Below are 24,132 nucleotides of genomic sequence, written 5' to 3'. Positions count from 1 at the left end.
AAAAAGATAGATTTTTCTGGGTTGCATACAAAACAAGCAATCTCAAAATATTTTAAAATAAAATGAGAAAAGTACTTGGAAGATGCCAGCCAGGGGAAAATGAACAAACATTTCATCTGCTGTAGTTAAGTGGATTTGATAGGGTTGGTGGCAAGAACCTCACTGGAATCCCTCTGTATTCACAGCAATTTTGTCTTGAAATTCCTCATGTTTGAAAACAGCCTTTCTCTTGTTAATATCAGACGTATCTTTTTAAATATGGCATTGGATTTTCTTTTGTTATGTTTAATTTGTATTATGTTTTGCAGTGTCTGTGTAGCACCTCAGCCTGTTGGCAGGAGGCATGTATGAATGAATATGATAGAAAAAAATTATTGTGATTATTATTAAAGGCCTGTGAGCAAAAGCTTCAATCATTAAATAACTAGATTAAGTCCCTCCATAAACACAAAGACTAAAAAGGAGTGTAAGAAAGATGCGAAAACTCAAAACTTGTTTTCCTTTCCAGAACATTCCCTCTCTGGAGCATGGGGTGAAGTTTCCTGGGAAATGCTCTGTGCAGCAGGGGCAGCAGGCTCAGTGCTCAGGGGCAGAGCTTGCCAGCATTTGCCTTCAGGCTCTGTTCAGGACAAGGCACTGGGCTACTGCCAGTGCTCCAACTCCCCATTGCTTTTCATTTCACTTTTCATTTCACTCCTATTGATGGTGCTGCCCAGTGGATGCTGCTGGGGAAGCCACAGAGCCTGGAGCCTTTTGAAAAGCTTTCTGAATGTTGGCATATGCCGTTCAAGCACGCTCTAAAATGGATCCTAATTACTCCTCTAATTGAACAAGCAGGCAAGCATCTAAGCACAAATATTTCCCAGGGATATTTTTCTGAGAAAAATGAGAACGCACAGCTGAAAATCAAGCTTGCATTCCATCTTTCCAGTTGCCATTAAAAAATGTGGCATAGATTGGAGATCAATGGCAAATCAAGAGATTTGTGATTCCACACCTCTCCAAATTGACTTTTGAGAGACCTGTATCATAGCATCTCTTCCTTTGTTCTGGTTACTGAGAAGTTCTGTGACTGAGGTGGGTTTGGGTTGAGGCATTAAAATTCAGATTCATGCACAGTTTAAAGAAGAAAATTATTTGGATTTAACATTATCAAAATCTACCATCTGTGCAGGTAATAAGATCTTTATTTTTTTTTTTGCTTTTGCTTTGAAAGGACAAAAATCTAGGAAGAGTAACAGCCCTCAGGACAGCCCATCAAAATGTAGAAGGATTGCTTTAAATCTGATATTTGATGTTCAGACTCTTCTTGGCACAGACAGAGTCACCTTTTGGGTCAGGTTGTCTCATATTAATATAGGTTATATTCCTTGGCTGTCCACATAGTAGCTGTATACTTTCTGCATGCATTAAATCCCATTGGCCCCTGACTTACGCCTTCCTTGTTTAGTATGAGGTTTCTTTTTATTACATGGATAACACCTGTGACTTATTTTGTCAGGTTAGATTTTCTATTTGACTCCTAAGGGATAAACAGTACATTGCAAAGTAATAGAAGATTTTTTGCTCAATAGGATACTTAGATTTCTATTATTTTTTCTCTAAAGAAGCTGATTTAATGTCTTATATGAACTGATAATACTATCTAGTATAGCAGGATATTAAAAAAACAAAATAATTATTGCTATAGCAAATCAAACAAAAAGGGCCTTAAAGCTTCAGGCATCTCCTAATGGCTCAATCTATCATTTCTAAAGACAAAAACAGGAGGAAGAAATAAAAATCCATAGAGAATTCTCTTTTGTAAATAATTCTGTGTCTGAACCATTAAAGAGGTTGGCCACTGGGGGCTTTTCCCCGTATTTTCAGGCAGATATCTTAATGACATTGTGAAGTGAAGCAGCTGCCTGCAATCCAAACCAAAACCCCTGTAAAATAACATGTATTTTATAGCATTTATCTGTACTGATCAGAGCCATTAGTGTAACAGTGGGCCCTATTATAAAAGTCATGCAGGTCCTGTTACAGGGTAGTATAGTGAATATTATGGCATAGGTTTCCAAATTGCCAGAAGGTCTCTCTGAGAGCATTCCTGAAACCAGAACAAGCACAAAACTGCCAACAGTTAGCAAGCACAGTAAGTTCATTCCTGCAAAGCCATAAGATGAAATGGAAAGTCACTGTTCTCACTTACCAGAAGTCGTACTGGTTTTTTAATTACTGTCACTTCAGACAGGGCATACATAGGCCTCCAACTCTGCTAATCTCTTGAAATACTTTGGGAACTGCTTCATTTGTTCATGTAAAGAAACGCTCTTTTCACCTTTCACAATTCCTCATCAACATTCCCACATGAGCAGTGGTTCTGTCATATTTGTGCCATGATTGTTCAGCATTAGGTTTTCTCACCCACCTAACAGTAAAGGTAATTTTCCCATCTTCTGCTCTGGACACTCAATCAAGGGATGACACAAATCACTTTCTGCAGTGACAAATCATGCAAACTAAATTTATCGGTGTTGCGAGGAGGATTTTTTGTTTGCTTCTTGATTCTTTTTATCTCATGCATTTGCACATTTCCCATACATTTATAGTATGCACTGTTAGCTAGTCCAATGGCTGCACTACTCTTTAAAATTTGAAGAGAAGGATTTTGGTTTTCTAGGTCCTGAAAGAGAGCTCTTGAAGAAGCTCTTGCAGCTTCTTACCATTTCTTTTAATAATTCTCATGTTAAGATAGTTTGCATCTGTGTCTTTGATATGGTATCTTTCAGGAATTGCCAGCCCTTCTGTATCTTTTTTCCTTTAAAGCAACACCCTAGGAGACTTTCTTCTCCAGTTCTTGATGTTTGTTGAGTCTGGTCTTTTGAAATGTATTATTTTTATGCTGTTAATCTTGTTTGGATTTTTCTTTTGCCTCAGGATATTAAACTCCAACATCTTGTGAACACTTTTAATCTGGATACTTTTCTCTTCGACATTTCCATTTAAATCTATCAGATCTAAAATAGCCACTCCCCTCATTAATGTCTCCATGACAGAAGAGAATTCATTTTCACACCAGATGCTCTTAGCACCTTAACTGATATATAGGATGATACTTCATCTGCTGATAAAAAAGTTGTTCCATTACATTCTAAAATATTTATCAGTAATCTTGCCCTGAAGTGGAAATCTGTAAACCTGTCATTTAAAGTAAGGCTTTAAAAATTGAGTATCTTTATAAAGAGATTTAGAAACTGTTCCTGATGATGTAAAACCAGACGCAAAACAAACAAACCCACAAACCAAACAACGACAAAAAAACCCCGGCAAAACATTTTTAATCAGTGCAGCTTATGGATGTTTAGGGGAGAAATGACCTTATTTTCCTTGGGAACTAAGATACCACTGTTTATTACCATGAGTGCTATCCTCTTGGTTCTTACACAGCAAAATATTTTCTGGAGAGAAAGAAAACTATTCTGGAATAGTACTGTGTTGCTAAAGAGAAGGGTTGCATGATTTCTTTCCATTTTCTAGGCTCATCTGCCTTACTGAGCAATGTTCTCTTCTTCTGCACGTGTGCCCCCTTTATAATGTACTACAGGAGTGTTTCCAGACTCATCTGGAGATGAGGGAGAGAACAGCAATGCCTCAGAAAAGCTGTTTTGATACAGCTGACAAAGTTTGTTGCATTACAAGAAATGTAATCACAGGCATTGAAGTTGTTTGCCTTCTAAACCATTAAAACCAGCCTGAGAGAATGTGCCACTGATTTAATTTAATTGATTTATGAATAGTCATGTCTATCTACAAAAGAATAGAAAACCATCAGTCAGAATGGGGTGGAAGTTAAATACTGTGTTTCTTACATATGGCAATAATGCAATTTCCAAACTCATATTTCAAGGTATATAATTAGGCTACCAAATAAATCTCAATATACTAAGCAGCCAGTTGCTTTTGATGTGCTTTTTGCATGATTTCTAGTGTGAGGTTCAGTACTCAGAGAGCCTTGTGCTCAGGGTGAGCAGAAAGAGAGGACAAAGGGTAAGGTGTCTCTTCCTGGTTACCTTCCTGTACACCAGGATGAGATGGGAAGTGCACCATACTCCATGTGCTCAGTCTGGGTCCTCTGAGGAATAGGCATGTGGGTCTCCAGACTTTAAAATATGCACGTGCAATGCGTGCACTTTAGACATCAATAATAACTGATGAATGCTATATATGCTTTCAGTATTAATGAAGAGCCCTATATTTTGATTTCCCAGGAGTATGCAGCACATGCTCCAGCAATCAAGGTGCCTCTTCAGAGCCCCTCTGTTTTCTTCTCTTCTTTCTGCCAACAGTGATTCTGCTTTGCTCCCTGTGGGAAGGGAGGGGTGTGAAGCTGTTTTCCAGCATCACAACATACATTTGACAGGCCTGAATTCATCCAGTCCCTCCACCCCAGCTATGAGACTACTGGCATGCAGGGCCCTTGATAAATCAAAAGAGTCGTGTAGGACCTTACTCCACACTGGGATTTCATGGCCTTCAATGATATCCTAACAGTCACTGTCTAAAGTACCACTAACCCTGAGTAAAGGCTTTATAAACCAAGAAGTCAAGCTTATCTGTTGCCCACTCTATTTAATAAAAAGCTACTCTTTGTCATCTGAGCATAAAACAGAATGGCTGTGTTATCAATACTTACAACAGCAGTGGAAAAGGAAGAAAGCAATTTCTTCCCTCTTGATCTTGATCATTAATCTTCATTAGGATTTTTAGCTTCTGAATGTGAGCACTAGAAGACATCAGCATAGCAAACAATTTAAAGTGCATGTGCATATATAATAGGTAGTTTGTTATTTTCATTATGGGTAAAAGCATGTGTCAGTTGCCAGATGTGTTTGATTCCGACAATATGATTTCCATGCCGACTTTATGGTATGTTTGATTTAGGTGAAGTGACTGAAACCTGCTGTTGGGGCCGAGGTGGTATTAAACACCAGCTGCAGTTTTTATTTTAATTAATAATTTAAGGAGTAGAATACCTTGCTTTAATTAACACATTAACCCTTTGAGCTACTCAGAGAAAGGCTGCAGTGGCAAAGTGATTTAAAAGTAAAGCAAGAAAATACTCAAAGGAAGTCCAAACAGGAAATTTTTTTCCCTCCAAATATGCTCATGAGATGTTTTCACCTTTTCTTTGCATTTTAATTTCCTTCTCACTGTTGAATGGAATATGGAGTATAGATAAAAGGTCCAGGATTACCCAGATTTTTTAGCAGGACTGATTATTCTGGATTTGCAGGGTGAACAGCAGCTGCTCATAGTAGCTGTGAATCCCTTTCCAGACTTCTAACTGAATCTGCCAATGTTGTACAGATGTGCTGTTTTGCCAAATCTTTCCTTTTCTGATCTGTTCTGAAAATCTGCCCAATAGTGTAGCAGTTTAAATGTGGATCTGAACATACAAATTAAAGCTCCAGACTTTGAAAACCTGTGCCTGCATCTTAAAAGAGACTCTAATATGTTATATGCTCTGAATGTCTCTTTGTCAGTCTGCTACTTCTCACTGTTCAATTGGAAACCTGGTGGGCAAACTGGGTAATATCTCAAGGTTATTAAGTTTTTAAAAATACAGGACAATGGGGTGGTGAAGAGGGGTTCTGTAAACAGCCCTTGTAAATACAAAGGAAAGACTGCCCTCTGACTTCACTCCCTTATTTAGACATCACATGAATTCATATGCAATCATAAATGCTTAGCCATGAGTGAAACTTCATCCAGGGATCACAAACTATGCAGTCCCAGTGGATCCAGCTTTGAGATGCAAAGGCTCAGAATCTAGTTTCCATTGCTATCACTATTAATGGAATAGTTTATTACATTGTTTTTCATTTTTGAAAACATTTCAAGCAAAAACAATCATACCTTCTACTGTAAGGACCATCACAGTTTCAAAAGTTCTAACAGTTCAGAAAACACAGGACACCCCGAAAGAAAAACAAAATTACAAATAAGTTAATGAAGAAAAAGTCAGCAATCTAAGTGACTGATGCTTTTATTGCCTGGAGGAGGTTTGGAGAGGAGAAGGGTTGGAAGCATAGTTAGAAACACTGGGCTGGCAATCAGATGTTTAGCTTATTTCCAGCTGTTTGACAGATTTCTTTATGTGCAGTGCTGGAGCAGAGCCAGTGCCAGCTCTAGGCAAAATGAACTTTTAGGATCCAGTGACTAGTCAAGTCACGATCACACAGATCACTGCAGATGATTGGAGCTGCTGAGGTGGTCCTGAGGGCATGATTTAGAAATAGCAACGGATAGGAATACCCAGAGGTTTAATTTTGTTTACAGAAGAACCTGTTTTACTGATTATGATGAGAATCCAGTTTGATTTTTGGATCCAAATTTGAGTCTCGTAGACAGAAATAACGTTCAATCCTTTTTTGAAAATGAACGTGTTTCCTAAATAAACTGCTGGAAGATACTAAGAACTTCTGTGAGCTATGGGACACAAGCTACTTGTAGGGGTTTTGTCCTACACACTTTGACTTCAGCAAAAGTGCTGCAGATTGTTCTGAGATTGGTAAAGCAAAAGTGGAATTTCAAGTGCTGTTAATAGAATGCATTTCTGCTGCATCTCAGACTCTTAGAAAGTGCACAAAGCCTCTAAGTGTTTTGCCAAAAGCATGTGTGTAGTTAGTAACAAACTGTTACTAAAATCAAAAACATGACAGTGTATCATTTATTAGTGGCTTGACTGTCTTTGGATTTCAGTGGGTTTACATTCCCTTCTTTCCCTTCCCTAGGAGAAGGGAACTGTTCCCTTCTTTTCAAACTTAATCATGAAGTAGCTCTGCAGGAACAGAGCCCCAGTGAAAACAGTCGGTCTGCAGGGAAGCCAATGCTACATCAGGAGTTAAGAAAACAGTTTAGTTCAGTTTACTTGTCTTTCCTTTTACATGTAGCAACAGAGGCTACTGGGAGTCTTTTGAAAGAAATAAAATCAGTTTGGAGGCTGTACAAATTCAGTGCTTCTAGTGCTTTGTGTATGTATTATTTGGCTGTTTTGTTTTTCATTTTTCTAACTGTTTGTATTTTTGTCTCCAATCCTGGCAACCTTGAGCATGTGCTTTTGTGTGCATGACTAGTTTCACTGATCTCAGCAGTACTGCTCCACCTGTTGAGTCTGCTAGGTAGCCTACAAAAGAAGTTTCTTTGGGGGCAGTAGAAGAGAGAGGGTCCTGATGCAGGTGGGTGGCAGAACTGTTGCCATGCATGATGTGCATGGCATGCAGGATGTGAAGAAAACCCCTTCATCCTGGGACAGAAACAGAGCTGGCTTTAGCATCCTCTCCCTAGAACTGAATGTTACATTTTACTTTTGCTTGCACCTAATTTAGGGCAGTGAGTCCCAATCCAATCAGAGTTTTAGAGATGCCACCACACTGGTGGCAGCAGTGACCATTATAATCATGAAAAAAGCTGCTGCAGTGCCATTACCTGCTGAGGAGTTCAATCACTTTTGTTTTGACTATAGGAAGAGTAGGTGGTTGACATGGCAACATGTTCTGTGACCCACGTCAATTGATTGGTTTTTCCACTGGAGGAAAGTCCCTGCTTCTTTGAAATCTGTGTAGCAGCTCTTCCTGCCCCACTGGTGAGGACAAGAGCAGACACAGCCCTCACTGTCTGTACTGTTTGTCTCCTGCTGGGATTTAGAAAGCTTCAGTCCTGGTGTGAAGGGATGCAACTGCACTGATTCAGTATAGTTTAATCTGTCAATACTTATGGCTTCCATTGCAGAAACACCCATGAGGCTTTTTCTGTTAAGGCTCTTGTTTAAAGTGGATGATATTTTTCATGGAGAGCAGATAAAGTTAATTTTATATGAATTATAAAGCAGTATATGTTTGCTGGTGAAGGACTTGACCCAGAAGTGTATCCTAAGCATGCAAGAACTGCTGCTGGTCTCTACTGGACTACTTCTGTTGCTAAAATTAAAATTTTGCTTAGAGTATTTGAAGAAGAAATCTGTTGCTCTCCACATCACTACACTGAGACAGAATTAAGAGCATTTAAAGTAACTTCCAGTGAAATGGAACAATTCAGAATTTGATCGTGTCACTATACTGAAGTTGACAGTTTACGGATTGATTTAAGAGCTTGGTTTAATTATTCATCATTTCAAAGAAAATCCGAGATGCCCAGATTAAAATCATGGACCCAGTTCTTCTGAAGCCTAAGGTTATAGGAAGTGGAGATAAACTTGATTTCATTTTAATTCTCTGTACTAAGGGTACTGCCATTCTAAGAATACCTTGAACAGTTTTATTGGCCCCGCTAAGAATAATCTTTAAAGTAGCCTATCTTTTAGTTTTTGTATGTGCAGTTTAACACACACTAATAACATTCCTATATGTACCTGGAACAAATAATGAAAATCTACCAAAGTATGTCATCATGCTTCTTTTCTTTTAAGTATATTTGCTTTTTCAGACTTGCAGGTGCTAAAGATAGGTCAATTTTAATGTTACCTCATTGTTCTGCCAATATATCCCTCTTTCTTGTACAGCTGAAGGCCCATGAAATATCAGTTGCAATAATGTTTAGAGACACTAACTGCGATTCTCTTCCATTTTTAAGTGGGCTTGTGCTTTTCAAACTTGCATTTAGCAACGCAGTGAAACTCTTCATGCAAGTCTCTGAGTCAATGAGACTATCATCCCCTAGTGGTATTTTATATCCATAACAGAGGGAATTTTTTTTGTCAGCTCTTCAGCCAGTTAAACTGTTCTGATGGGTAGACCATCTCTACAGAATGTGTTTTTGTGAAAGTTTGAACTCAGTTCTGGATGTCTGAAGATATGCTTTACCCTACCCACTTATACATTTTACTTAAAACTGGAGTTCCAAAGATTGCTCATTTGTGAGCAATGGACTGAGGTTCAAATCCCTTGCCTTGCACATTCATAAATGGATATAAAAATTAGTCAGGACTCAGATCAGGACTGAGATCCTGAATGGTCAGATCTGCTCATCTGGACACAATCTGTATCACCACAGTCCCACTTGAGCCTTGATTCAGCTTTGCAGACTTTTGGGGGACATCTACAAATGAGAATCTGATCTGGCAATGCTTGCTTGGCTTCCAAGTTCATCTCTCAGTGGGTGGATTGATGAGGTCAGCAACAGCTAATACCATTTTCTTATTTGTCCTCATTGTCAGGGAAAATTGTCCCTTGGAGGGAGGAGTTCTCAACAATTTTAGGTCTCAACATTCTGTGCTTTTCTGCAGTTCACAGTAGGCAGAATTCTCTTCCGACTCATTGCTTTCCACTGGCTATAACTTTATGCAATAAATCTCCTTTCAGATAGGATTTTATGTTCTAGGTTTCAGCTCACAGGTGTTTCTTAGGCTTACAACAGTGGTATAAGCTTGTCAGATTCAGATACTTCTATTTTTACCTCGAAGTTTACTGGGTTTACCATTTTCCCAGTGCATAAAGCACATACTTCCCTCTCACATAATTGTGTGGAGAAAACAGTTCTTGTTAGGAACTGCACCTATATTTAATTCTGTAGATGGAATGAATTCCTAACTTTTGGAGAAAAAATAAAGGTTAAAAGAAAACAAATTAACCTCAAGGCATTTAAAGATATACATTTAGGACTTGTACTATACATTTTATGTATGCATTTTTAAGACTTCATTTAGGCAGAGCAACTTAAAAAGTCTCATCATCTCTGGGACACTTTATTCTGTTGGCAGCCATCATCTAGAATATTACGATGCATTGAGAATAAATCTCAGGGTCACTACAAACAAAAAAATCCACCTTTTTTTTATTGACAGGATCATGTTTTTCTTTTGAAAAATACTTTGATCACATCTGATGATCCAGGTGCCTCCAGCTGAGTTAACTGATCAGCAGTTACCTCAAAGCACCTGGTGTCAAGTTTAGTCTCTCACTGTTCATCCAGAAATCTTGGGTATATAGCAGCAACAGAGTAAAATAAATCCATACTGGCAACATATTTTTAGTCAGTGTATCTATAGCTACACAAGGCTTTTACAAGTAAGAAAACATCTCCAAAAAGTGTACTTTAACCAGTATTTTTAATCTGGCAATTACTTCTAGTGGTCTAATTATTAATGCTAATACAGTTATTGCTTGTCTGTGTCTCCTGCAGCATTTGTTTCATGTCAATAAGCTTCTAACAAACAAAACAAGCAGAGAGCCCAGTCTTCAGCTGACTCTGCATAAAATAATTGCAATTCCACTCAGAATACGTATCAGTTGTTGCATTCATCTAGCAGGCATAAATATGGACATTAAATATTTTGGCTGGTAATACAGATTTAAAAGACAACATTTTTCTTTATATTGACTGCAGACACATTTACTTAAATCAATTGGTTTACATGTGCCTGTCAATTACAGCAATCACACCGTGGATGTATTTACAAATTGAAGTTGCACTCCTGTAACTGGAAGTGAGGGACATTGGCTTTTTCTGCTATACTGGCCTTATCTTTAATCACACTTACAAAGAGACTTTAATGGCTTGTGAGATCCAATAACTGGGGTGGTAAGGTTAATGGGGTATCTTGTTATGCTGCACATTTTTTGTTGCAAATAATTTTGTAAATTAAATGCATGAAATCTTTGCCATAGGAAAGTGAGACAAGAATTTGAGTGGCTAAAGCAGATGGGCCAGCTAATTTGTGCTGGTTGCACAAATAAAGCTTAAGAGCAATGGCAGCAGCCACCTTTAGAGAATGACACAACTGTAAGATACAGCCAGCATCTGAAATGTAGCAGTGAGCGATTTTGTCTTGCAAAGGCAAATTTGAGGGAGTTAAAATAACAGCTTTTAAAACCTACCCTTGTGATTATCTTACTTCACCCCGTAAAAAATGGAGATAATTCATCTCCCTCCAGTATTGTTTATTTGTGTGTCCATGCCCACCATGCCCAAATCTTTTTGACTACTTCTCTAGCCATGGAGGTGCTGAGCATCACCTCCACTTTCAGTGCAGAAATACAGCAGAGATATTTTTTTTATACAGAGTAAGAACTGTGGCTGAGACCACACCTTGTCAGGATTATTTCTGGGATAGGTTTTTGACTAAGGAGCCCAAAATATCAAACAGTGCACTGCAAGAAATCCTCAGGACACACAATACCCCACATTTTCTGTTGCAAGGAAATGCTGCCAGCTAAAGGGGTTACCTTACTCCCACACCCAGGCCAATGCTTTGCTTCCCTCCCTGCCACCTGTGTGCTTGTCTGTTTATTGCAAGCTCTTGATTTAAACCCCAGATTTGCTCTCTCTCTGCCCTGTGATGCTTAGAGAACTGAACAAACTCTGCTGCTCGTGAAGCAACATGTACTGTGCTTTTGTGCAGTACTGACTGTCAATAAAAATGTAATTTAGCTAAAATAAAAATACTGATTGTCAATAAATGCAATTATCTAAAACAAAATGCACATTTCTGAGTAAAAGCTTCCATAGCAATAAAGGAAAACAGAAAATACTGGTAATATTAAAATTGCAAGTTTAATTATTTTTTTAAGGATCCAAACCCTTATGTTCAAACTTTCAAACAGAATAGTGGTATTAGCAGTAGGCATCTGTACAGCTGTTGCCAGCTGAAACCTGTGTTAAAGTATATTAGTTAAACATATTTCTGCTACTGTGCTTCTACCAAACATGCTTCCCTACACACACCAAAATCTCTACGCTGAACCTGGTGGGAAAGGGTTGCTGCAGAAGACTTTTCCTGTGTATATTGAGTACCTTTCTTTACCCTATAGGCAGAAATGTGTCTTTTAACAGCCAAATGATCCTGGGGTTTAAGCAATTCCCTGGGATATGATGAAACTTAATTTAAAAAAATAAATGCGGTGTGTAATCATGTAGATGAAGACTGAAGGAAAAATGGTTCCATAGAATATATAGGAAACATTTAGGGGAGCAGAATAGACTTTTCAGAATCATTAAAGAAATAAATAAAATCTGAACAAATTCTGCCATTTTTCATTAGCATTTTGAATTTCCAGCAACCTCCAGGATGCTTGTTTTGTACTTTATCAGTTGCCACATATGGAATTAGTGAAATAACAGGAGGTTTGGGGTTTGGTGGAACTCCTAGAGTTAGCCCAAATCCACAAGTGTGCAATGGATACAGAGAGAAACTGTTCACACAGTCTTAAAGCTGCTTAACAGCTTAAAATGGTAAAAAGTCCTTAACACAATTTAAGAACTTAAACCACTTAAACTGTGTGAAGCAGCTTTTGACTTCACAGAGTTTGGGGAGGGAGGGTTCTGAGAGGCAGCTCCAGCCTAAGGACAGGGCTCCCACATCAGGAGTCCAGAGAAGGGCACTTTTTGCAGCTAAACTTGGGAGGCCTTGGGGATGATTTGAGGGAGAAGAGGCAAGAGCTTTCTACATATTTTTGTGTGGCATTGAGTATATGCCCAGATTGCTTTGCTTTAAATAGTGTAGCAGGGAACCTTACAGGCATGTGATGTGTCAGCAGTGGCATCTCCCCAGTGAAACAGGGAAGAGGGTGGCAGAAAAATATTGTATATGACAAGTCTTCAGCTGTGGAAAGCAGCTTTGGCTCATGGGCCAAGGGAAGGCTCCTCAGGAGTGTTGTGAAGAAATCTGTACAAGCTGCAAGCCAAAATGTTCTGCTTCTGTTCTCCTGTTCACCCCAGGAGCTGGAGGTGTGGGGAGCTGGCAAGAGTGGGCCTTTCAGATCTATTGATCAGGAAGTTTTTATTTCTGAAAAATTGCTTTTGGGAAAAAGAAATGGAGTGAGGCAGGGAGGGTTACTTTAGTTTAACTGGTGTCAAGCAATGTTGCTTGGTTATATGAGAAGCATGTTGCTAATATGTGAAGTCACACATTTATAAAGCATTTTAATGAAAATATGCTATTATTTCTGTGTTTCAGTTTGGTCCCTGCTGTTGTATGGGGTTGTCACTGGTCGAATGTTTTGTATATTTGTATGCTCAGATGAAAAAAAGTGGTGGCACTGCACAGAGGTGATACTTGAGGGCAGAGGAAGGTAGAGGAGGAAGGCACAGGAGGAAGGTACAGGAGGAAGGCACAGGAGGAAAGCACAGGAGGAAGGCACAGGGGGAAGGTACAGGAGGAAGGCACAGGAGGAAAGCACAGGATGAAGGTACAGGAGGAAGGTACAGGAGGAAGGCACAGGAGGAAGGCACAGGAGGAAGGTACAGGAGGAAGGCACAGGAGGAAGGTACAGGAGGAAGGCACAGGAGGAAAGCACAGGAGGAAGGCACAGGAGGAAAGCACAGGAGGAAGGTACAGGAATCCCTCAAAGAGAGGGAAAACAGCCAGGCTGCTGCTTCTGATGGCAGTGATGCCACCTTAAATGTCTGGAAGCTTGGGCTGGTTTTCATTGGTGCAGGCAGTGATTTACACCTTCCAGTGCAGAAAAGGCTGTAAAACAGGAGTGAATTACATTCTGTACAATTTGAAAATAAATTGTGCATTCACAGCCATTCAAGGTGAGGCCCATTTACACTTCCAGAGTGGTATATGATGAGTAAATGAAAGTTAGGGCTCTGTGTGAATGAAAAATGCCTGTTTTACCAGAGGCTGTGAAAAGAGAGAGCAGGAGAGACTTAGTGGAAATTGGAAGCAAGATTTTATTTGTTTGTTTAAAACAGTCATATTGATCAGGAGTCAGATGGAGTATTGGTATAACTGCAAACTAATTCCACTGAATTCTGTGAGGTATTTCTGGTGAAATTGATCGGGCTGGAAGTTTACATTTATAATTTGAGTTTTTCCTGTGTTCAGGTAAGTCTATCACATTATATTCTTGTGCAATCTTGGCGTATTTGACATGTTATCTGTCAAAAAAAATAAAAATCTTCACAATGGGGTGAAACACAGCTTGGGTGTAGTTAAAATCATATGATCTAAATAGAATTAAATAACTCCTGGACTTTCCTTTACAATGAGGAATAAAATATGGAAATATTACTTGGTGAGGGTAAGTGCTTTCTGATGAATGACAGATATAGAAAGAAACCATTTAATTCATTAAATCTTGCTAATGTACTACATAATACTAATTTCTCAATATTGCTTGAATTTCAGAACATTTCAGGATCTGTCCAAACAAATGGATATATCTTATGGTACAGTCAGGGACTCGGCAGTGTATGAATACTTTAAAGCAAAAGGGACCAACCCTTTGGAGCAGGATAACACATTTGCTGAACTGTGGAGGACTATCAGTAAGAATAATGGGGCAGATAATTGCGTATCAAACCCTTCTGAAGGCATCAGGAAGGTAAGACTGGATCACAGGGGTTTTAATTTCATTTCATTTCTTAATCAATGTTGTTTCTATGGAATTAATGTTAAGTCACAGGGAAGAAATACAGTCATTTAAAACCCCCCTAAATTCCTATAGAAAGTTACTTTTAGTATCTTGATAGCTGATAAGAATCATATTCTGGTGTCATTGTTCTGAATTTAAGTACTTTAGTTGTGCCTAAGTCTTCAGTATGTAAATCCTTTGATCTGGTCATAAGGTTTCTCAGTTTTGTGGCAGCTTTGATAATGCCCTTTTGGATGTAATTCTTTACATTATCCAGTAGTGACTCCTGTCCTTTGCTCATGTGAGTTTGTTTACTTTTTTCTGAGTTCGTGATTGGAAACATGAGTGCGAATTAAGGGATCCACAGAATGCATACTCATTTCTCTTAAAACAGAAATTTAATGCAAGATTTTTCTTTGTTTATTCCAGATTTTGAAAAATGCATTCACATTGACACTGTGTTTTACCAAAATGTTATTTCTCTCAGATTAAACTACACATTTTTCTGTGTAACAGGGAATTAATGTGGGATTCAAGGGCTGATGTATAACAGCTTGGGATGCTGCATCTTTGTTCTGAGTCCTGTGATAAAGAATATTGACCATTACAAATGTCCTCTCTCTCATAGCTTGCCTCTCCCCTCTGCTTCCCATCTGAATCTCAACAAAAATAGGCAGTACCTTACATTAAACACATGTCCAGGAGTACATTACACAAAGGGATGCTGCAGGCATGCTGAAAGCCTTGATGTGCTGCTCCTTTAGTGAAAAGTGTCCTCTTCATCTGTCAATTGATTTTTTTCCTAAAACAAGTTAACAGTTTTTATTACCATAGTGAATGTTTGATCAGAGATAACTCTTGTCAGTGAAACACTGGTTTACTAGCTCTTTATGCTTTTGTACGTGGGACATAATGAAATGGCTTTGGCTTGCATTTTCTTTTTCTATTTTGAATTTTTGAAACCTTTTCTGAACACTCAGAGAGACAGTATTCAAAATCTACTGTTTTTACAGTGCCATGAAGATGGTGAACTCAAGCCATCGCATTTCCCAGTTCAAATTCCTTTAGCAAAAACATTCCCAAATCTTTGCTCGACTTGGACAAAATCTTTATGCAGACACTCTCATGTCTTAGCATAAGAGTATTCAGTCAAAAGTCAGCCCTTCCCTCAGATGAGCTTCCCCAAAGCTCTAAGCCCTCAGCTCCAACATCCTCCCTTCCTTGGGGATGAGGTAGGGCTCCGGCAATAGCAAAGTCTGAAGTGGTTGTTGTTTTTTTCTTAGTCTGCTCAGCTCTTTATGATAATGAGGCCTCTTTTGAGATGTTTTGGTAGCATTTAGAGGAGAAATGGAGATCTTAAATATTTTTCTATGTACCCTAACATTTAAGCTAATAATAAAACAGTTTACCTTAGAAAAATACACCATATTTTACTTTTCTTTTTTCGAACATTCTTATGGCAGTGGATGCTCTTTATCCATGAAATTGTAAATACTTTTATTCTGTAAGCCTAGTGCATGCTGCCATTTATGATAGCTACATTTGCTAAGCCAGAAATGTAACTGCAGATTGGCAGGCAGTTGAGAATACCAATTATATTGTCTGTATGGAGCTGGCAGCTCCATCCTATCTATGTGATAATAACTTTTCATACTAAGTTTGATTTCAGTGTTGTAGGGTGATTTTTATATAACTAGATCAGCTCATTCAATTAATGTCAACAACAACTAAATTTTACTTCAATCCCCAAAGATGACCAAGGCTGCTCTTTGATTAGACACCTACATAAATTGGCATTAATATTTAATACCATTGTCAACTAAACTACTGTGTTTATAGTTTAAGTGTCACTCTTCCTAGCTCATTGAACTCTCTGAATAAACAGACAAGTTGTCTGTGTCAAATATTATGGCTAGAAATTCTGGGTTTTTTTTCTAAAGGAGAATAGATGTCAGCCAAGGAAATGAGAGTTTACATCCATAAACACATACTGCTGCATGAAAGAGATGTAAATGTGCCTTACAAATGTGCTTCATAGGAGATGGGGACTCTAAATCTCTCAGCAAAAAAACATTCATAAAACATTTTTCTGAATGAGGACTTGCCTGACACAATGCAAAAAAAAAGAGAAAAAATCACTACAATTCTTTCTTCCCTCCTTCTCCTTTCCATTTTCTTCAAACACTATCACAGTTCAGCTGAAGTTACAAACAAAGCAAAGCCACTCCAGTGCAAAACAGGGAGTTCTGGTTATTTATGCCACAGACAGGTATTTCAGGTGTTCATCCCTATTGCATTTATCTTTCTCCGTTTCACGGAGATTTTCCTATTCCCTCTGAACACAAAGGGATGGCAGTGGAAGACAGTAAGGCGAGCTTTCATGGCATTTGGTCCCCACGGCAGAGATGTCTCTTCAGACACAGCAGGGTCCCTGCAGCCACAGAGACCAGCTCCCATGGGCAAGGCACAGCTTTTGCAGCACTGGGAGAGCCATGGGAAGGGCAGGAATGCACTTCAGTGTCACCTAAGTGACAGGAGAACTCTTGAGAGCCGAGGGTGGTGGAGGAAAGATTGCTTTTGCTGTATTCCCAAGATAGTTGAAAGTGGTCATGGAAGATGGAAAACCTCCTCCTGTTCAGCAGTACCTCTGTACAGCATAGGAGCAGAAACCACCAGTTCATACAAAATGCTGTTTTGCCACTTTGAGCTGTCTGGGACTATCACAGATGAGGACTGACTAATGCTGTATCAGGAAAGTTTCTGCAGACAGGATCTCAGTGAACTGTTTGCTTTACAGCCACTGGCAATTGGGGTAATTATTGATTGCACCAACATATGTAATAAATGATTTTTTTAAATTTCCTTTGGGAGCTCCCCATTTTTGCTTTGAAAGAATGAAATAATATGATCCCCATGTGATCCTGCATCTGCTATATATACAGATAGGAGAATTAAAATAATTACTGCATTTTATAATGCCTTCCTTTGGTTGAGATTGTTTGTTCCCTTGTCCAATCAATTTGGTGCCAAAATTTCTCTGAATTGTTTCTTTTCTTCCTTCATATCACTTTTAAACAAAAGCGATCAAAACCAAGTAGAGCACAAAATGAGAATGGATCATTGATTTAGGCAATGGCACAGCAAGAATTTATTCCTTCTCTTTTTTGCTTTCTTAATGATCACTGAGCATTAAATCAGAGCGATCTTCTCTCTTCATTCTAATATTGAGAGTAGAAGTAATTTAAAAGTTCATTTAATATCATTCTTTTAAAACTTTGTCTACAATGAATTTTATATTGCGAATTGTGATTGCTCTTATAGAATCCATAAATTCCTCCATTTCTTGACCCATCAGCCTTTGAAGCAAAAGTAAATGCATCCTTCAACCTGAATCTATTGCATCCTGTAGTGGTCCCTTAATTATTTTAATGTTTAAAACATTTCAACATGATTAAATGGCATGTTTTGCTTTTTATCAGAACTGTGTTGCTTCTCTTAAAGTACTTTTTTATAGATAATAAATGTTATCCAACCGTGTTTTTGAACTACTCCACTAATGCCAATGTAAAGGTCACTTTTTTGATATTTCTGTGGTAACAGCCATAAAATGGGATCAGCTACACTGACACTTTGTTCTGGCAGTAAATTAATGATGAATTTTTCATTATTCTGGCATTTCTGTCTTAAGTATGGTAGCTTCTTCATATGTTTCAGATAAATCACGTATATATCAGTGATTAATCTGGAATCAATCTTTTTTCATGTTATTTTTTCTTATCATGCTTCCTTTGAAGCAACATTGTTTAAGTCTCAGTAAGACGGGACACTTTGAACAACATTCCTCTATCTCTATCCATGCTGAAGAGTGGCATTTTGGGGTTGTTTACTGCTTTCCTGGAGTATTCTTTTCTTTGCAGTCCTTGTCTTATATAGGAAGCAATCTTCTTTGGCCTTTTAATTTTTTGAGGATTGTAAAGAAGAAATATTTTTGATGTAAGTTTTACCCAGGGGGTTCTTCTTTCTTAAATCTCTTTACTTAAATCTCTTAAACCAAAGATAAATCTGGTGCCCTTGGTGAAGCCAAAGCAGTTACTTTACTTGGGTGCAATAAATGAGTGCTGCTTTTCTGACAAAGAGGTTTTTAAAAGTTTGTGCAGCGTGCAGAGGTTTTTGTTTTGTGGTGCAGCGTGCCTGTATGCTGAGAGTCACAGTAAGGCCTTAGCAAAGGAGCAAAATATGAAGTACAATTAGAAGACTGAAGTCTAAATTTGAGCTCATAATTCTCTGCTTATTTCAGTCATTTTTTTATTCACGCTATCTCACCTATTCTCAGCTGGCATTTGCCACAGGCCCTTTTACCAGTCTTCCTACATTCATGGCCTGGAAGTTAAGGGGCAGGCACATGGAGTCTTTCATTAATTAAAAACAAAACAAAACTATAGACTACATTTAAAATTGGAGGTTGAATTTCATTGAAAATAAATGTCAGTTAAATGTCAGTTTGATTTTATTTAGCTTTTAATGCTTGCCTAGTGAAGGTATATAAAATGTCAGCCTACTTCAAACACACATGTATGTGCACTTATGTATCTTGTACATATGTTTTTCAAAGTTTGACAGCTTTTCCTTAAATTGAACAAATGATACTGCTTAGCTGTCATAACAGATATTAACAGGGAAGTGAAGGATGCTGAATTTAGACAGCAAATAAACATTTTGTCATAAGAAAACTTTCCACACAGTGAACACACTGATAGTATGAGGTCTTCACTGTTCAGGGAAGAAAATTTCACAAGTGAAAGAAGTTTGGAAAGAACTAAGTCTTCCCTTAGGAAAAAGGGATCTTTGGAGATTCTGGTTTTGGCAATGAGAGAGGGAGGGGACACAGCCTTGTCCCCAGGATTTCTGAGAGTTGAGATATATGCACAACCAAGAGTTTAAAAGTCAGATTCCTGATTATGCTAAAATGATCAGGCTGTCAGAAAAATCATGCTCTGCAGATATGATGACTTTGGATAGACTGATTTATGTCATTAAAAATTTGTAAAATAGGTGTTAAGAGATTTGGCAGACTCGGTTTATTGACCATTTACAGTTGCAGGATGTGATTTAGGATAGCAGCACTACAAACACAAGAGAAGTAGAGCTTTACATAAGATCTGCTGTCCAGCATTGTAAGTCAGTGTGCAAAGCACTTGTATATAAGATAACATACAGAAATCTGAGGATTGAAAAGTAGAATCAATGATTTTTTTTTTCTTTCACCAGTGCATTGTAATAGAAGTCAAATATTTGAGGAGCATTGTGATCCCAAATATTACTGAGAGATAGATAAGGAATGTATTGTGTTGTCAGTGTCCTTTTCTAAATTGTAAATTTGAAAAGATGATTTACTGACCAGTTCTGAAAGAACAGAAGATAAACACAGCTCTTTAAACTGAACAAAAAGAACCCCAGAAAAACCAACCCCAAGACCCCAAACCAACCAACCAAACAAACAAAAAGCTCAAACAAAACAACAACAACAACAGAAGAAAAAAATTCAACCAACCAACAAAAATACCCAGAGAAATGTAAAACACATTTTACCATAGTGACTTAGGCCAAAACCTTTCTGGGGTGTCCAGTTTCTGGATATCCACCAGGCAGGACTTTTGTTCTCTAATATAATGGTTTTTGAATAAATTCTGTGTACAGTAACAAGTGCTGCTGTGTTTTATCCCCTAAGGACATATTTTTAATGCTGACAGTTTCCTATCATAGGTAGCAAAATCCTATGTATTATTGTTTACCATGGAACACGATGTGGCTGAGTAATAAAAATAGTATTTTCCAAGGGTTCAACTCTTTCACATCTGACCAAAGAGAAAGGATATACTTATGCATATATATATTTCTACTCTCTTTTAACCCAGAAGGAAATGTTTTTGTGGATCTTTGATTGCCTCGATGCAAATGAAAGGGAATCAGGGAAAAGAGGTGGATTGAAGCAAGTGCCTTACAAGAAGTCTAGGCAACATAATCTTAATCTATGTTTTCCTGAATTCTGCCTCCTAGAATGTACTTCACCCATTTGATTTATAGTCATGTGTAAGCAACTGTAAGGGACTTCAGAAAGATATGGTTTCTGTCAAACTGTGGTGAAGTAAATTATCTTATTTGCTCATCTGAGGAATCCAGGGTAATGAAATAACTGATGGAATCTTATAAACTTACAGGTGAATTTAAAACTGAGCTTAGGAAAGAACTGAAAAGTATGCAGAAGGATGAACTAATTCTGTGCCAGAGCTGTAGCCATTTGCTAGGGGAATTTTGTGAATCAGTTCCCATAAAGAAATATATGCAGGACTTCAGCTACTTAAATATATTAGGCAACCAGTGGTTACTTTCACCAAAAAATGATATTTTATTTTACTTTACTGAATCCATATCCAAATATGCTTCTTACATCTTGTGTTAAGTAGGGTGATTTACATTCATTATATACACTCTGTTCAGGCCTTGGTTTCAATCCCAATTAAAAGTGATATTTGAGGATGTGTTAAAAAATATTTATCCCAAAACTGAGATAGTAGTAGATGCTTGTGAATCTTCTTACCTGTGAAGAAAAGAGGGAACTCTTTCAGCTCAATGCATGCCTTTTGTTACAGCACTAACATAGCTCTCAGAAGAGCTGTGTTTACTTGCAAGGAAAATTTGTTTATTTACATGTTTATATGAGCAAAGCTGCAAAATTACAATTTTGGTGACTGTGATGCTCATCACTTAGTGCTCATACTATGCCAGTCTTGTCACATAAATGCATGGAACCAGTCACATTCCATGTCTCCTACAAAACATGCATCAAATTTCATCATTTAAGCAATAGCTTTCATGTATGATTAAATAACCTGTTGCATAAGGCTCACCTACACTTATAGTTGGCTGTGTTATCCTATGTGCATACTGAAAAAAAAAAAGGAAGATATTTTAGCAAGGTCTGAAGTAGGTGAGGTCCTGCTGGGAGAGAAGACTGTTAGAAATATATCAAGATATTGAAGGTCTACATATTCACTGTGACCTAATGAAATACCAGCAAGGAATAGTGACAAGATCTGGATTTGTTTGGTGGCTTAGGTTTTTTCCTACCTAGAAATGAAGTTGAGTTTAGACTAAACTGTGTTGTGTTCATGTTGTATTTACAGGCAAAGAAAGGAAATTATGCTTTCCTGTGGGATGTGACAGTGGTGGAATATGCTGCACTGACAGATGATGAATGCTCTGTGACAGTCATTGGAAACAGCATCAGCAGCAAAGGATATGGGATAGCACTCCAGCATGGAAGTCCCTACAGAGATCTTTTCTCCCAGAGGTAAACTGAAACAAAGCTTGTTCTATAGGATCTCTCTCTGTAGCCAGAAACTGTTTGCATTAATTTTGGCATTTAATTAATAAACAGCAATGGACACATGACAGCAGAGAGGTTAAGAGTTCAGGCTCCAGTAAAGCTAAGCTGCTGCCCCTTCTGCTCCACGTGCATCTGGTTTGGGAGGAGGGGACCAAAGGTGACGTGTGGCCTCACACCTTGAGACACCTTGAGTCCTCTCTGGAGAGAGGACTGATGTCCTCAGAGCTCGGTGTGAGGTAGAGGAGAGATTGAAGAGAGATCTTGAGTTCATGCCACATTCTGCAGGCTCTGAAGCAGTTGCTGCTCCCCGAAGTAAGCAAGCAGCAATGCCCTGCATTATCCTTTAGGGTGGAGGGACAGGTTGAAGACTCATGGTAGTGCAGGGAACCAAGAATTCCAGAGAATTTCATGGGGCTGACAAGACCAGGAGACCATAAACTCTGCCGTTCAGTGATCTCTGAGCTATCAGCTGGGTATCTCTTGTCCATGTGAGTGAGTACCCTGAAACAAAGACACATGGTTGTGCAGGCATGTGTGGCCTTAGCAGAAGGTGAGCGGGTGCTCTGCTCCAGGTGGGGAACTGAGGCAAGATTGCCTCATCCTGCTCCTCCTTTATAAAAAGGAGCAAAACTCCAGCTGCATTACTAGAGACAAAGCTGCCTCAAGAGAAAAGATTGTTAGTAAACAGCTAAAACAGTTATCAAACCAAATCCAAAATGAATCATTCATGCAGAGAAGGGACACTTCACAAGAGACAAAACAATGATTAATTAGCAACTGTTAACACAGTAATTCAGGCATTAAGTACAGCATTGAAGTAAAATCCTTTTGAATAAACTACATCTGCTAAAGTAAATGAGTTGGTAGCTGCTTAAACAGATTTGTTCTAAGTGGTTCACAGACAGTAGCATGTTTAGCCTCACGCATTTTTGGAATTACTGTAGGAGAGTAGCAGTGGAGTGGGTTGAATATTTCACTAGTGGGACCAGCTGCTGCAGCTGAACATAGCCAGACCAGGGATAACTAACAGTGGTGATTTCCCTGGGAAACGCTGTTTGCATCGAAGTGGAATTTTTGACAGTCTCTTTTTTTCCTAAAGTGATCCAGTGGAGTTTACCTGCTGCTGTGAGTAGAAAGAAATCTTGGTATAAGGGAGTTTCAGATAAAGAATACAAAACTCTGCTGGTGGAGGGGGGTGGAGTTTTGAATAGTGGGATGGTAGATTTAAGAGCTGTGAAGCATAAGGAAAAGACAAAAAAAAAAAACCTGTAAAAAAGTATCTTTGCAAATAATACTTTTCTTTTAAAATTTCTGCAGGATCCTAGAGTTGCAAGAAAGTGGAGATTTGGATGTTCTTAAGCAGAAGTGGTGGCCACGGATGGGACGCTGTGACCTGAATAGCCATACCAATGCACAGACAGATGGGAAGGCACTGAAGCTGCACAGTTTTGCAGGCGTTTTCTGCATTTTAGCAATAGGCCTTCTTCTTGCTTGCTTGGTGGCAGCATTGGAGTTGTGGTGGAACAGCAACCGTTGTCATCAAGAAACACCGAAAGAGGTCCATAACTTTTATTCTTATCACAATTAAAAGTAGAGAACACAACAGAAAGAGAGAGCAAGTGGAAATTTTGGGATTTTAGGTGCTCTCATGCAATAAATTTGATTTATTTTGATTTGCCATACTAAGCTTTGCATATAACTTTTTGGGTGGTTGTTTCTAAGAAAATAAAAACAAACAAACAAGTGTCTTTTGTGCACGTGGAAGGTGCCAAACTGACAGCCCTGGAGACTAAAGTCCTCTATTTATTTGTAGAGCAGATACAGCATGGGCAGCAGCAGTGCAAACTTCCCCTCATTGCCCCACCAATGTGCCTCAGTCCTGACCTGGAGAGACCACCTTTAGGGGTAAGAGAGTGGTTCAGAAACATGCCCCCAGCCACTCTGCTGTGAGTGACGGGGAGGCCAGTCACAGGCACCTGGCTGTGCCATCTGTGGTGATGTTTTCTCTGACCTGAGCCCCCATCCACTGGCTGGGAGATCCATGTCCATCCTGCACAGGCTCTGTAGCTGCCAGATGTCTGGTAGCTGCTCTCCTTCATGGCTGACCTAGGCTGAGTTTGAAGAGGTACACCAGCAATTAAAAATAAATCAGCTAGTTAATAATTGAATAAGCCATATTGCCATGACACTGTTTAAATGCGTCCTTTTCTTTTGAAGTCAGTTTTTATTTCTAAAAGTAGGAGCCTCTGAGGAGGCTGACCTTCATATAACATGTTTTATCTAGGAAATTATATCTGAGAAGTTCTTGGGTTTGAAGTTTCCATGCACAGTAGCCAGTAGTAGTTAGCAATGCTAAGGTAGAATAATCAGTCTGTTCTCAGATCTGTCTTGTAAGAAGCCTGT

At 38.6% G+C, this 24,132-nt stretch overlaps 1 protein-coding gene across 1 annotated transcript in view; it reads left to right on the top strand.

Annotated features, from left to right (window-relative positions):
* Window positions 1–24,132, top strand: part of GRID1 (glutamate ionotropic receptor delta type subunit 1) — a 493,561-nt gene that overhangs the window by 452,882 nt on the left and 16,547 nt on the right. The window contains exons 13-15 of the mRNA XM_062496272.1: window positions 14,117–14,312; window positions 21,527–21,693; window positions 23,047–23,287. Of these exons, the coding sequence (XP_062352256.1) occupies window positions 14,117–14,312; window positions 21,527–21,693; window positions 23,047–23,287 (604 nt within the window). The remainder of the gene's footprint in view (window positions 1–14,116; window positions 14,313–21,526; window positions 21,694–23,046; window positions 23,288–24,132) is intronic.

Source organism: Cinclus cinclus, chromosome 7, assembly GCF_963662255.1.
Source record: "Cinclus cinclus chromosome 7, bCinCin1.1, whole genome shotgun sequence".
In the NCBI taxonomy this organism is placed as follows: Eukaryota; Metazoa; Chordata; class Aves; order Passeriformes; family Cinclidae; genus Cinclus; species Cinclus cinclus.
The sequence above is the reverse complement of the archived record's forward strand: the minus strand, read 5'-3'. Positions and strand labels throughout refer to the sequence as shown.